Source organism: Anoplopoma fimbria, chromosome 13 (genome assembly GCF_027596085.1).
Source record: "Anoplopoma fimbria isolate UVic2021 breed Golden Eagle Sablefish chromosome 13, Afim_UVic_2022, whole genome shotgun sequence".
NCBI lineage: Eukaryota > Metazoa > Chordata > Actinopteri > Perciformes > Anoplopomatidae > Anoplopoma > Anoplopoma fimbria.
In genome coordinates, this window is record NC_072461.1 from 793,440 (window position 1) to 805,587 (window position 12,148).

General features: G+C 40.5%; 3 protein-coding genes across 8 annotated transcripts; 1 reads left to right on the forward strand and 2 right to left on the reverse strand.

Moving 5' to 3' along the window:
• Window positions 1–122: 122 nt before the first annotated feature.
• mblac2 (metallo-beta-lactamase domain containing 2) lies at window positions 123–3,355 on the reverse strand. The gene is made up of 3 exons (XM_054611443.1): window positions 2,873–3,355; window positions 1,265–1,479; window positions 123–799 (listed from the first exon to the last, which is right to left on the reverse strand). The coding sequence occupies exons 1-3, from the start codon at window positions 3,312–3,314 to the stop codon at window positions 626–628; spliced, it is 831 nt and encodes a 276-aa protein (XP_054467418.1). The 5' UTR covers window positions 3,315–3,355; the 3' UTR covers window positions 123–625.
• A 185-nt stretch (window positions 3,356–3,540) lies between these two features.
• polr3g (polymerase (RNA) III (DNA directed) polypeptide G) lies at window positions 3,541–7,178 on the forward strand. 2 transcript variants are annotated; one of them, XM_054610629.1, is made up of 8 exons: window positions 3,541–3,767; window positions 3,930–4,061; window positions 5,580–5,709; window positions 6,270–6,335; window positions 6,423–6,482; window positions 6,563–6,627; window positions 6,849–6,965; window positions 7,089–7,178. In XM_054610629.1, exons 2-8 carry the CDS (start codon window positions 3,951–3,953, stop codon window positions 7,176–7,178), a joined length of 639 nt encoding a protein of 212 aa, XP_054466604.1. In that variant the 5' UTR covers window positions 3,541–3,767; window positions 3,930–3,950. The 2 variants fall into 2 exon arrangements, with proteins under 2 accessions (XP_054466604.1, XP_054466605.1); XM_054610630.1 differs by having other exon boundaries at window positions 3,541–3,661.
• A 20-nt stretch (window positions 7,179–7,198) lies between these two features.
• On the reverse strand, window positions 7,199–10,795 carry lysmd3 (LysM, putative peptidoglycan-binding, domain containing 3). Of its 5 annotated transcripts, none has more exons than XM_054610626.1 (3): window positions 10,646–10,758; window positions 9,338–9,615; window positions 7,199–8,975 (listed from the first exon to the last, which is right to left on the reverse strand). In XM_054610626.1, the coding sequence occupies exons 2-3, from the start codon at window positions 9,602–9,604 to the stop codon at window positions 8,268–8,270; spliced, it is 975 nt and encodes a 324-aa protein (XP_054466601.1). In that variant the 5' UTR covers window positions 9,605–9,615; window positions 10,646–10,758; the 3' UTR covers window positions 7,199–8,267. The 5 variants fall into 5 exon arrangements, with proteins under 5 accessions (XP_054466601.1, XP_054466602.1, XP_054466603.1 ...); XM_054610627.1 differs by having other exon boundaries at window positions 9,338–9,620; window positions 10,721–10,747; XM_054610628.1 differs by having other exon boundaries at window positions 10,721–10,738.
• Between the last annotated feature and the right edge of the window lie 1,353 nt (window positions 10,796–12,148).

Here is a 12,148-nt window from a genome sequence, read left to right on the forward strand (position 1 = left end):
AATCTGTTCCTCACTTTCTCCCTCCAGCAACTAAATCCCAGGAGAACCGATCTTGTGTGAACGACTGAAGTGCAGTTGTCTGTTTTGTAGATGCATCAAGGACAGCAGGTAGAACAGAGGCTTTATTGTCAATGTTTCAGTACCAAACCCGTAGATTTGTCAATAGTACAAAGCACTGTTACAAACGTGGGAGGTAGTCGACACTGAGTCTTCACTGAGCATTGTATAATGCATAGAGAAATACTATGGCCATACTGACTCTACTTGCTGTTTGCAGAGCAGAGTTGTACCATTGTTGTGCTATTATAATTTCACAACTGCTTAAAAGTATAAAAAATCATACATAATCATATTCAACCCAACAAATACATATAAATTAGTATAGAACAGAATTACACTATAAATACTTTATATTGTATGCTTCATATGATGCTGATTATTGACTTATGTAACCCAATTGGGGCATTTTACAGAAATTTTGGCAATTCTATGATGTCTGTTGGATTACATAAGTAAATGAACAATGTTACATCAAGTTACAGATAAATAAGGGGCGTCTCCCCTCCATGTTTAAATATCTTTCTTTGTTCACTTGTGCTTCCTTCAGCGCCATGATCCCCTCTCATTAGCAGGCACACCGTGGGTTGAATGCCCGCAGCGCCACACCAGCCAGAGTTCCCCAGGCAAATGTGGAGAACTTTGCTGGACACGTTCCAGCTCTGCTGATATATGTGGTTGCAATCCGGTGAAGCCGCTTCGCACCAAAGGTGTTGTAGTGTCCTGGGAGGACTTGGTCAACCTGTTTGATGAATTTATGTATTAACTTTTTAAACATCATAAATCTTCAGTTGTGGCACAATCAAGCAGGGGTACCAATATGTTTCGACAGGTACATGGCACATGGCTCTGATTTAGGGAAGACCATAACATACCACTAAAAAACTAATTTGACTTAATGGATATAACTCATCATCTTTTATATTCTTAACATTCATTGACAAACACTACAAAAACACTGTTGTTGGTTAACAGTATAATCCAGTCGTCACTGAGTGTCATGAATAAAAGTTACAAAAAATGTACACACAATGGACAGCTCTGTCAAAAACATCATAAAGGACTATGATTTTTTCATTATAAAGCTAATAGTTTATATGCGATGGGGTTGGATACCTTGTGCATCAAAGCTCTATAAATCTAACCCAAAATATTGGTACTATGAGCTGTAATGGTTGGGCTACCCCCTGTTGTGTTTCAGTGGTACCTGTTCGCTGTCCACTAGCCCCACCAGGCGTTCACAACTGCTGATGTAGTCACTGACGCGGCTGTAGGGCAGCCAGTCAATCATGGCGCCGTCATACACTACATCTCCACTGAAGAGCAACTTATTGTCACGGTCGTGGAGGCAGATGCTGCCCCGAGAGTGGCCAGGCATGTGGAGCACCGTCAGCTGTCTGTCCCCCAGGTTGATGACGTCACCTAGTGAGAGATGGTATCATGTTTTCAAAATCATCACACATATATACACAGAATATAACTTGGCAATATGCATTCCACGCCCAGGCTTACATCCAAACTAAATCATTGTGTTCCTCATACTTTGGCAGGTTGGAATAGAGTAAGGATTATATTTGTGTTTCTCTCATGTCACCTCATATCATTATGATGTGCAGAGTCAAATACATTCAGTATATCATTGATTTGGTCCAGACCAGATATGAGTTGCGAATTGTGACAGAAGGGTGAAACTGAACCACAGCACTGCAGCAGTGGCTCGGACTCAGCAGAACAAGTCGGTGCATTGACTATTGCTGACTGCAGTATTTATTATATAAAAATATAATAAAAAAAATAAAGACAGGCAAAGTGTTGGTCCAAACCCAAACAAAGACATAGCTTCTCATCCCAAATGCACAGACCTTTGTGATATAAACTTTGTGCAACAATTATGATTAAATTAAAGGGAAAAAATGGCAGAGAAATGTGACAAAATGCGAGTTTCATGTATTAGTGAATTGATTTGGTGTGTATCTGCCAATAGCAGTGTGGGTGAAGGCTTAATCATTGCTGTGAGGTTATTAATACTCTATGGGAAGCCTTCAATAAAGTGCGCAATCTCTGCATTTTCTTCTCCTCTCTTTCTTGGAAGTAACAGTGTCATCAGCACACTGGCTTAAAATAGAGCTGCTCTGCAAAAACAAATAAAGAACATGTATTACAAATGATCAACACAGTTTGCTTAGAAGAGAAGTTGACAAATGAGCTGCCTCTGCACTCTTTACACAGCCCAACCAATGCTATGTAATAAGACATTTACACTTGTATAAGTGTTACACCTGACCTCATTTTGAACTACATCTTCCTTTGTAACATAAGCTTTTGAGCACATCCCATTTGGACCCTGATTAGTTGATGTTGTTAGCACCACTTTAGGCCTCATACTGCACCCCTGCACTATATAAATATATAAATATATATATATATATATATATATATATGAATACCTATGAATACCTATGTTGAATACACTTCCTGTTTTGAATAAAAGCACTTGACTGTAATGTAATGTAATGTAATGTAATCTGCTAAATGACTGTAATGTAATGTAATGTAATATATATGTTAGATGCCTTTATAACGTGCAGGAATGTGTGTCTGCATTCATTTAGCAAGTCATTTCTGGTCTTCTGCCAAAATCCATTGTGGGATAAATCCTCCTGCAGGGAGAGAAAGCATCCTGTGTTCTGCATAATGTACAACACACTGAGTCTAGGCCCATTACATGTGGTCTAATGGTATCGACCATGATGCTTATCCCGGGGCAGATGCGTTTAGTCCTCATGACCTGGCCTTGGATCGCATCCCCACCTACCCTCCTGCAGGATGTGTGTGGGCTGCACAGGCTTGACTTTGTAGTTCCTTGCCCTCCACCCTGGACTGGGAGCCTCGACTATCTCTCTGTCGCTGAGCCAGGTGGCCGTCTCGAAGTTGTCCCCGTTGGCCAGGGCATCGACCTCTGCGCTGTGGACGCCCACCTGTGTGAACTGATGGAGCCCACCTGAGTGGTCGAAGTGGGCGTGTGTGGCGATGGCCAGCAGCGGGTTCTTCCTCTGCTGGTCGTGGCCGAGCAGCCCGTTCCCGTCGATGTAGTCAGGTAAGCTCCTCAGACCCAGACCCGTGTCTACCACCACGTCCTGGTGCGAGCCGCGGAGCAGCCAGATGTTGGCCCGGTTCTCCGACTGGTAGAACCGCTCCTGGATCCAGAAGAGTCCGCCTCCGAGAGACTTGTGAGCGTACCAGTCGGCTGCAGACATGCCCGGTCATGAACCCGTCGAGGTAACCTGCTGTGGTGTCGATGCTGCTGGAGCTGACAGGTGTAGCTAGCTGGAGCTGACGTGTGTGTTGGTTTGTTTCTGCTCCTAGCTGCAGACACGCCCTTTTAGCAGGAGTGCCCTGCTCATTGGTTGAGCCGATGCGTGACGACAACAAAAAGCGCGCTACGCTATTGGCTGTAAACGCGCATGGGGCGGGGCCTGATGACGTCACGGCTACTCTGTGCAGAGAGCAGCGTGTGTGCGGAGGTTTCCACGCCGCTCAAAGCTTCTTTACATCCAGCTGCACGTTTGGATGATTAAACTGAGCAGCTGAATGTTTATTACAAGTAAGATCGGAAACCATGGAGGCTTAGTAAAGGCTAAAAGGCTAAATGCCAGTAAATAGCAGTGAAATACGTCTCCGCGTTAGGAGCAATTTAAAAGAGTCCCATAGTGAGTATAACAACGTATTACAAAGTGTGAGTGAGCATGTGGTGTGTCAGCGGTGGTCATGGCAGGCTGGGTCAAGGCTGCAGGCGGGGGAAGCTGTAGTTTGATGAACTTGCGTCCACACGTGTGTGACAGTGACTGACTGCATGTGGACTCTGTGTGCAGGTACAGAGCAGGCGTGCAGCCATGGCCGGCAAGGGTCGTGGGATAGGCGCCTTTACCTTCAACGTCGAGGCTCTGGGCATCGGCAGGGGCAGCATGCCAGAAGCCAGGGTGGGGCCAAACCCGCTGTTTCCAGTAAGTGCCGAGCACAGACACAGAGACACACACACACACACACACACACATACACACACACACACACACACACACACACACACACACACACATACACATACACATACACACACACACACAGATGCAGGGATCCCAGGATTACATATCACATTGCAGTGTATTAAATTCACCTCCAAGCCCTAAAAGCCGGTCATAGCACAACATTTAAGGGATGGTGGAAGTGCATGACATTTCAAAAGTGGACTTGTACAAAGAAAACGATCCATTTCCCATAATGTTTAAACAAGAGTACAAGCTATGGAAAAAGGATGTTGTTTTTGCATGAATGTAAAAAAAAAAAAAGACTATTTGTAATTCTCATGGTGACAGTAGATAAACCAACAGTTGTTCATAGATGCTTCTGTTTTTGTCTGCATGATGCAGCAAATATAGGTTCATAGAACAGAAATAACTTTTGTGCACTAATTTACATTTCTTCATCATACATTCTGTGCTTTGTGCCAGTATCATTTGCATGTATGTGCCCTTCAACAATATAACACCCAGCTCACTACTTATATGACAGCCTGATTGTATTTGCACACAGGCCCAGGCAAGGGTGGATTAAAGTACGGGCCTACTGGGCCCAGGCCTAGGGGGCCTAGGGGTGCAGGGGCTCAGGCCCCAAAGCAGAGCCTTCGCTAAAGTCTCTGTTATTAATTTTGCATTTCTTGACACATAGACGAAGTGCTTAGTCATTAATTTCAATAACAAAGCACCAAAAGTCCTTCCGCTGAACTGAAGGAACAGGCTGGACATTAACTTTGAAGCTGTCATAAGAAAGAAACCATCATGATACATTTTAGGTTAGCGTTTATCCCCTGAGTTTAACTATAGGGGCTTTAAAGGGGCTGAGTTTTCAATATTATGTGTCCTTGCCTGGGGGCCCCATTGTCTCATAATCCACCCATGGGCCCAGAGACCAACCCTGACATTGTGAGGTATATATTCCCAAACAATTTACCACAAACCAACTGACAAACTGATGCTTTTGAGACCACCGGGGGTCAGTTTTCCCTTTTGCATAATAAGCTTTACTTTGTATGTGACACCTGTGACCACTTGCTTAGGCTGATGGACCACAAAGGATGTTAAGTGGTCATATTGTTTGGTTTTTTTCTCTTAACATAAAATGTGGATTGTAAGTGTAATAAGAATATAGTTACACAATTTGTTGATTTTCAAGCAGAGCACTTCAGTACTTCGGATGCTTCGGGTAGTCCTGATAAAAACCTTTTTCACTGTAATTGAAGGATCAATTTGGTACTGTTTTACTGTAACTGCACTAATATCATTTCAAACTTAAATGTATTCTGTTGAAGAAAATTGATGGTGACACTCAACCTGTAAATCCATAAATGTACATATTTTTCACATTGGCTCCGTAGTGTAGGAGAAAATGTTGCAAACAAATTACCTGTGAAAAAGTAACATAACTGTCATACTAATAATTGTTGTTCCCTATCCATCCTCCTCCAGAACATAGACTTCAAGCCGGTGCCGCTGAAAGCTGGCGAGGATGAGGACTACATGCTGGCCTTAAAACAGGAGATGAGGGGAACAATGCAACGGCTACCACACAACATTAAGCCTCTGGCCAATAAAGCAGGTGAGGAGGAGAGTAGAACCCAAGAAACTTGACATCTGAGAGAAATGCTAAGACAGACAATTGGCTGCTGTGAGGGAAGATAATGCGGCACTTAGGAAGTGAGACATTTCATTAGGGTCATATCTGGGAAAAGGAGGGAGAGGTATGTTTATTGCAGAATATTGAGTTACAGCTGCTGCCTCATCTGGCAGCTTTAATATTGTTTCTGTGATCTGGTTTGATAGTGTCTCTTAAAGTTCTCTTGTTCAGTGATTAGCTAAATATATCCATAACAAGTAGTAAATTAAGTTTTCATAAGTCTTGTCCTAAATAGTTTAGGTGCTTTCTATTTTCAAAATAACGTGTTAACTTTAATAAGTGTATACATATGGAGCAAAGAACTGATGACTTGATAGTCAAACTATGATTTATGGTTGTGATAAAGAATCAGGAGTAAGACCCAGTGGTTTGTGTTGATCAATTCATGGTTCTGATAAACTGCTGAATGTGTTGTTTGAAGAGAATTGGGATTTGTTTGAGATTATACCTAAGCCAAACTTTCTCTTGTTTAAATGAAACAGAAGTGGAGCGATACACTGAGAGATACCTGAAGCAAAGACTGATAGAAGATCAGGATTGGAGTCCAGGTACTTGCATTATATACTGTCATTTGATAACAGCAAATTAAGAAAAAAAAAAGGACAATAATGTAAATACTATTCCTGATATTTTAGACTGGAACCTCCTTCCAAAAGAATTGATGCCCCAAAAGAAAAAAACTCGTCCTAAACCAGGTATATTAAAGCCATGATCTACGTAACGCCATTTAATTTGATACCTTTAAGAATAAAGACAAAATGCCTAAATCCAACAGGCCCAAAGAAGAAAACTGTGAAGATATCACCTAAAGACGCAGCAGATATGCTGACTAAATTAGACGTAAGCTTTTCTTCACTTGTTTGTTATTTTTCAAACTACTGAGCATTACATGTACTGTTCATTTTCTCTTGATGTGATTTATCAAGTATTCATTTGTGAAGGCGTGAAGTTGATGCAGTATATATGAGCTCATGATGTTTATATGTACTTACCAAGAACTATCTGTCCTTCTAATCTAGCAACATTTTTATTTAAATAATTTAACATTGACAATATTTCAGGACCTGGCAAAGAAGGATGACGGAAACCCTGAAAAATCAGATGAGGAGACTGAAAAGAAACCTGGAAATGAGGAGGAAGATATTGAAGAAGAATATGAAGAAGAGGATATTGAAGAGGTTAGATTACAAATCCCAATGTGAAATCGTTAATGGCAAACTTATTTATCGCAAATCTAATGTGGCTGGTATGTAAGAAGCAGAGTTGATATCTGACTTCATGTTTCTTTTGTTTCTCTATAGGAAAACGACTACATTGACAGCTATTTTGACAATGGCGAAGAATTTGCTGCGGAAAGTGATGAGAATATGGATGGCGAAGCGACCTACTGAGAAAGTATCGACCATGCGAACTTACTGTTGAAGTTAACAATCAGTATGTGATTGCCTCTATTGGTTAAATATTGTAGATACGGTGCAAATAGTGTTTATCAGAGTGTCAGTTTTTGTTGTTTTGTTTTGTGTGATCTTGAGGTGCTTTCCTTTAAAGACTTGTGTAAATAAGAAATGCCAAACTATGCGCACACTGGCAATAATTTATTCAAAATAGATTTATTTATTTAACAGCCTGTGGCACATTTCCACAGGTTGAAAGGCACATACTGTCAACACATGTAATGCTTGTTCATAAAGTATCAAGTGAACACGGATAAAATAAAAGGGCTATATAACAAAGTCTAAAATCTCCCATAATTACAAAAGTGAGTCTTTGTGGGAATAATGTGCATTTCCCATTTTCCTCCCCATGCTTTGAAACAAAGGAGGAAAAAAAAAAAAAAAAAAGAGTTCTTTCCAAGACTTTTATGGAAATTAAAAAATGCAATGCAACTGGTACCTCTCAATACTGATAGTGTAAATATCTTTATAGTCTTGAAATAAATTAATTATATATTGAACTCAATGGCAGCAATCCTACTTTCCAAAGGAATAGCGTTGGAAAATACACAATTTCCAATATGGCAAAAAAATTGATTTAATTTTCTGACATTGTTGAAAAAACACATGTTGAAGTTTAGCTGTTGGTCTCAGTTTCCTTTTGAAATCCCTGGGTATAGTTTGTGTGCAACTTACTGAGAATGCAGCAGCATAGATGATAACCAAAACCTTACCTCAAGTCTTTTGGCTACACTGATGATAACTGTTAAGCAAAGCTTAATGTTTTTATTTCATTGTTGCCCATTGTTACTCCTTGTTGTAAAGCGTTTTACTGTTAATGGACAGACAAGGAATGACAGTGGCCACACCCTTATTCCTAGTTTCTCAACCATATAAAAATGAATGCCCCCACTATAAAGTGACTGTCCTTGTCAGACAAATTGCTTTGATGTATTAAGTTTATAAAAAACTTCTTAATAGGAACATCCACCTAGTTTTATTCGGTCTCTGAGTTAGCAACACATTTGTAGGTAAAGTTATAATCCCTTATGTTTTCTCTTGCCCTCCGTGTTTACCGTCTCCTGCTTTGGCCACATGTGCCTGTGGATCTCTATTAACCACATTACCATCTTTGTGTCCAGGTCCAGCCCCTGCCTTGTCTTCTCCAACAGGGAGGTTTAAATTATTGCCTTGGAGAGGTTCATTGCCATGAGCTTGCGTAGGATTGCTATGATGGCTGACGTCAGCTTTCACAAGAACCTCGTAGTACAGCAAATAAAACACAGGTGTGACAATGCCAACAACCAGCATAATGGCCACAGCCGTCCACCATCTCATGCCCCAGTCTGCCCCATAATAAGGGTCCTTTCTCTGCACCGGTTTATACTCCACTTCTCCTAGCAGCGGCTGCTGTTGCGTTAAGGAGGACACAACCTCATTCAGACTGTTCCGAGACGGACCTGTGGATTTCACCAGCCGCTCAATGTCCTTGTCCTTCTCCATGAGAAATCCTTCCACACTGTCGGTGGAACAGGAAGAGTCTGTGGAGGACTCAGAGGGAAGGGAAGCAACAGGTGAGATCTGTTGGAGGTGCCTGGCACCTGAGGAGGAGGAGGAGGAGGAGGCAGGTTTGAGAGGTCCAGTGCTGTGAGTCTCAGTGAGGACACTAAAGCGCCTCACAGGAATCTTGACTGACCGCAGGGCAAAGAAGTCCTGCTCTGTCAAGAAGTTGTTGGCACGCTTTATATCAGCCACCTAACAAAGACACAGCAGAAAGATGAATACTTGATACTGCTTACAAAACTACTTTGTTGTATTACCTGTGGTCTGAATATTTTGGATTCTGAGTCAAACAGAGAATGCAGGAAATAATCTAAATGATTAAATACAAGAAAAGACTTAAATGTACAGCTAGCCGAATTAATACACAGAGTACTAAATATTGTGTTTATGATTATAGTGGAGATATGGATGGTATGCAATAACTTGTGTCTGTATTTTTCAAGGAGATTAAGAAAGACACACACACACACACACACACACACACACACACACACACACACACACACACACACACACACACACACAGAGAGAGAGAGGCCTGAGCAAAAACGTACTGAGCAATGGTACTGCAGGGCAATGCTGTTCAGGGTGTCACCCTCCTGGATATCTCTGGTCAGGTAGATAATGTCGTCCATCCTCTCTCTGGAGGTGCTTCTCCGCAGCCTCTCTCTGCCACGTGGCCGCAGCTCATAGCTCTCCCCATCCTCCTCTGACAAGTCATTCTCTGAGCCATTGTTTCCAAACAGATAGGCATGACCGCCATTGGCAGGCTGCACCATAGTGGCTGACTGGAACCCATAGTGCTGGTTTATACTGGACATTTTTTTCTTCACTGTACTGGGAAGAGCAGAGACAGGATTGGGTACCAAATACCAGCAAGGTATGATTAATTCTGAAAAAAAAAAGGAAAACTTGCCTGAACCAATAAGTCCCTCATTAAGTCACATCGAATTCTCACTTAACAGGGTATATAGCTTAAAATACAAGATGCTTGGGAAAAAATGATACATTCATGGCACATGTGCCACTGACAACTTGACAGATGAAGCATCTAAACATTGGCTATGCATACAGGTGACCATGTTCTCATTGTTTTCACGTGTTTTTAAAATGCTAAAGGAACTCTCACCTCATCCAACTGTTACAAACAAACCTACTAATAGAATCAAACTATAAGAAAAGACTTGAATAAAAGCTTGACTATATAATAAATGTAATGACACCATTCAACAGCCATGCATTTATTTCCTAAAAACCTGAAATGAAGGTGCCAGTGAGGGTTCATGTCAGCATACTGAATGACAGACTCAAATCAATCAGTGACAGTAGATAAGAGTGACAGGTGATAGGTGACGTCACTCCACTGACCACTGACCACACTACTGTTAAATGTGACACCTGTAACAGGTTGTATCCTGGAGAACTACTTTAAAACATAAGGTAATGTTAGCCACGTTAGCAGCTGGCAATCCTATACATTGCCTTTAGAGACACCTACAACCAACACATCTTCATCAGGCACACAGGAGTGATGGACAAGCTAATCTCACAATAATCACTGTTAAAATACCATCTTGGGGGAAATGATCTGCTATGAAGTCGGCTGTGAAACAACACAACTAAGTGCTACACCTCCAGAAAAGTCCATCTCCATTTAAGAGGAATAACTAGGCAACTTTAGAAACACAAACCATCAAAGCAAAGCATTAAATGAGCTGATAAGACTGATATATGCATCTGCAGAGGCTAGCATCAGGCTAATGCTAAAGCTAGCTAGCGTCCACCTGATGCTGTGTTTGTACATCTGTTGTCACAGTTTCTGGCTGACACGTAAGCAGGATGTCCTCCACTGTCACCTTTACCTGAGGATGAGGACACCGATCAATCAGCTGACCTGGATAACATCCATACTTCCACCAGATTACCGTCGCTCTCACCTGTCTTACCTGCTAGCTACCGTTGAGTCGCTACCGCTCACGCCACGTCAACACAACGTCTGCGTGATGACGTCACCGCTGACGCCTCCAACAGGGGTGCTGACTCCCTTTGAGTCGCCAGGTGGCGCTGGAGGGTCTGAAGCTGTAGTGTTATTATATTCAGACATTTGTATTCATTGATTACCTAATTGCCACGTTAATTAAAATTGAACACATCCAGTCAGTAAAAAAATAGGCCAATTAAATGATTATTATATTCCTTTATTGATCCCCAGATCCTCACACAGACACAGACAATAAATACACATACTATACAACTACACAGACAATAAATACACATACTATACAACTACACAGACAATATACACATACTATACAACTACACAGACAATAAATACACATACTATACAACTACACAGACAATAAATACACATACTATACAACTACACAGACAATAAATACACATACTATACAACTACACAGACAATAAATACACATACTATACAACTACACAGACAATAAATACACATACTATACAACTACACAATAAATACACATACTATACAACTACACAGACAATAAATACACATACTATACAACTACACAGACAATAAATACACATACTATACAACTACACAGACAATAAATACACATACTATACAACTACACAGACAATAAATACACATACTATACAACTACACAGACAATAAATACACATACTATACAACTACACAGACAATAAATACACATACTATACAACTACACAGACAATAAATACACATACTATACAACTACACAGACAATAAATACACATACTATACAACTACATAAATAAAGTTTAATGAGTTTATGTTAGGTCAACTCAACGACATTAACTGTGAGCATTAGCTAAAATTACTTTACACATTTTAAACAAATGCTGCAGTAAATGTCATTAATGTCTATTCTAAATGAGAGTAAGTAAAAAGTAAAAATCCTATTTTTTTTCTTTTTTTCTTACTTACTTATTTAAAATACTAGTTTTTTTTTTTCTACTATGTACCTTGTTTGCTATCTATGCTGCTGTAATCCTTTATCGACTAATAAAGGATTATCTTATCTTATCTTATCTTATCTTATCTTATCTTATTTAGTGATACCTAGGGATATATTTAGCATTACACTTATTTATTAGTGACAGCTAACAACAACATGCCACCTGGGCAAGGATGCACCAGATGCATTTCGCATAACAAACATATATTATTATGTTATATAATTCTGTCTATTTAAAACATTTGCAGAGTTGTATGTTGAGGGGAAAACAAGAAAGTGGACGCCAGCCCTAACAGATAATATGACTTTAACTCTATTTAGTGTTATAAAAATGACACTTGTGGTGTTAACTTTTGACACTGCACAATAGTGTTGCTTAAATTTAACACTGGC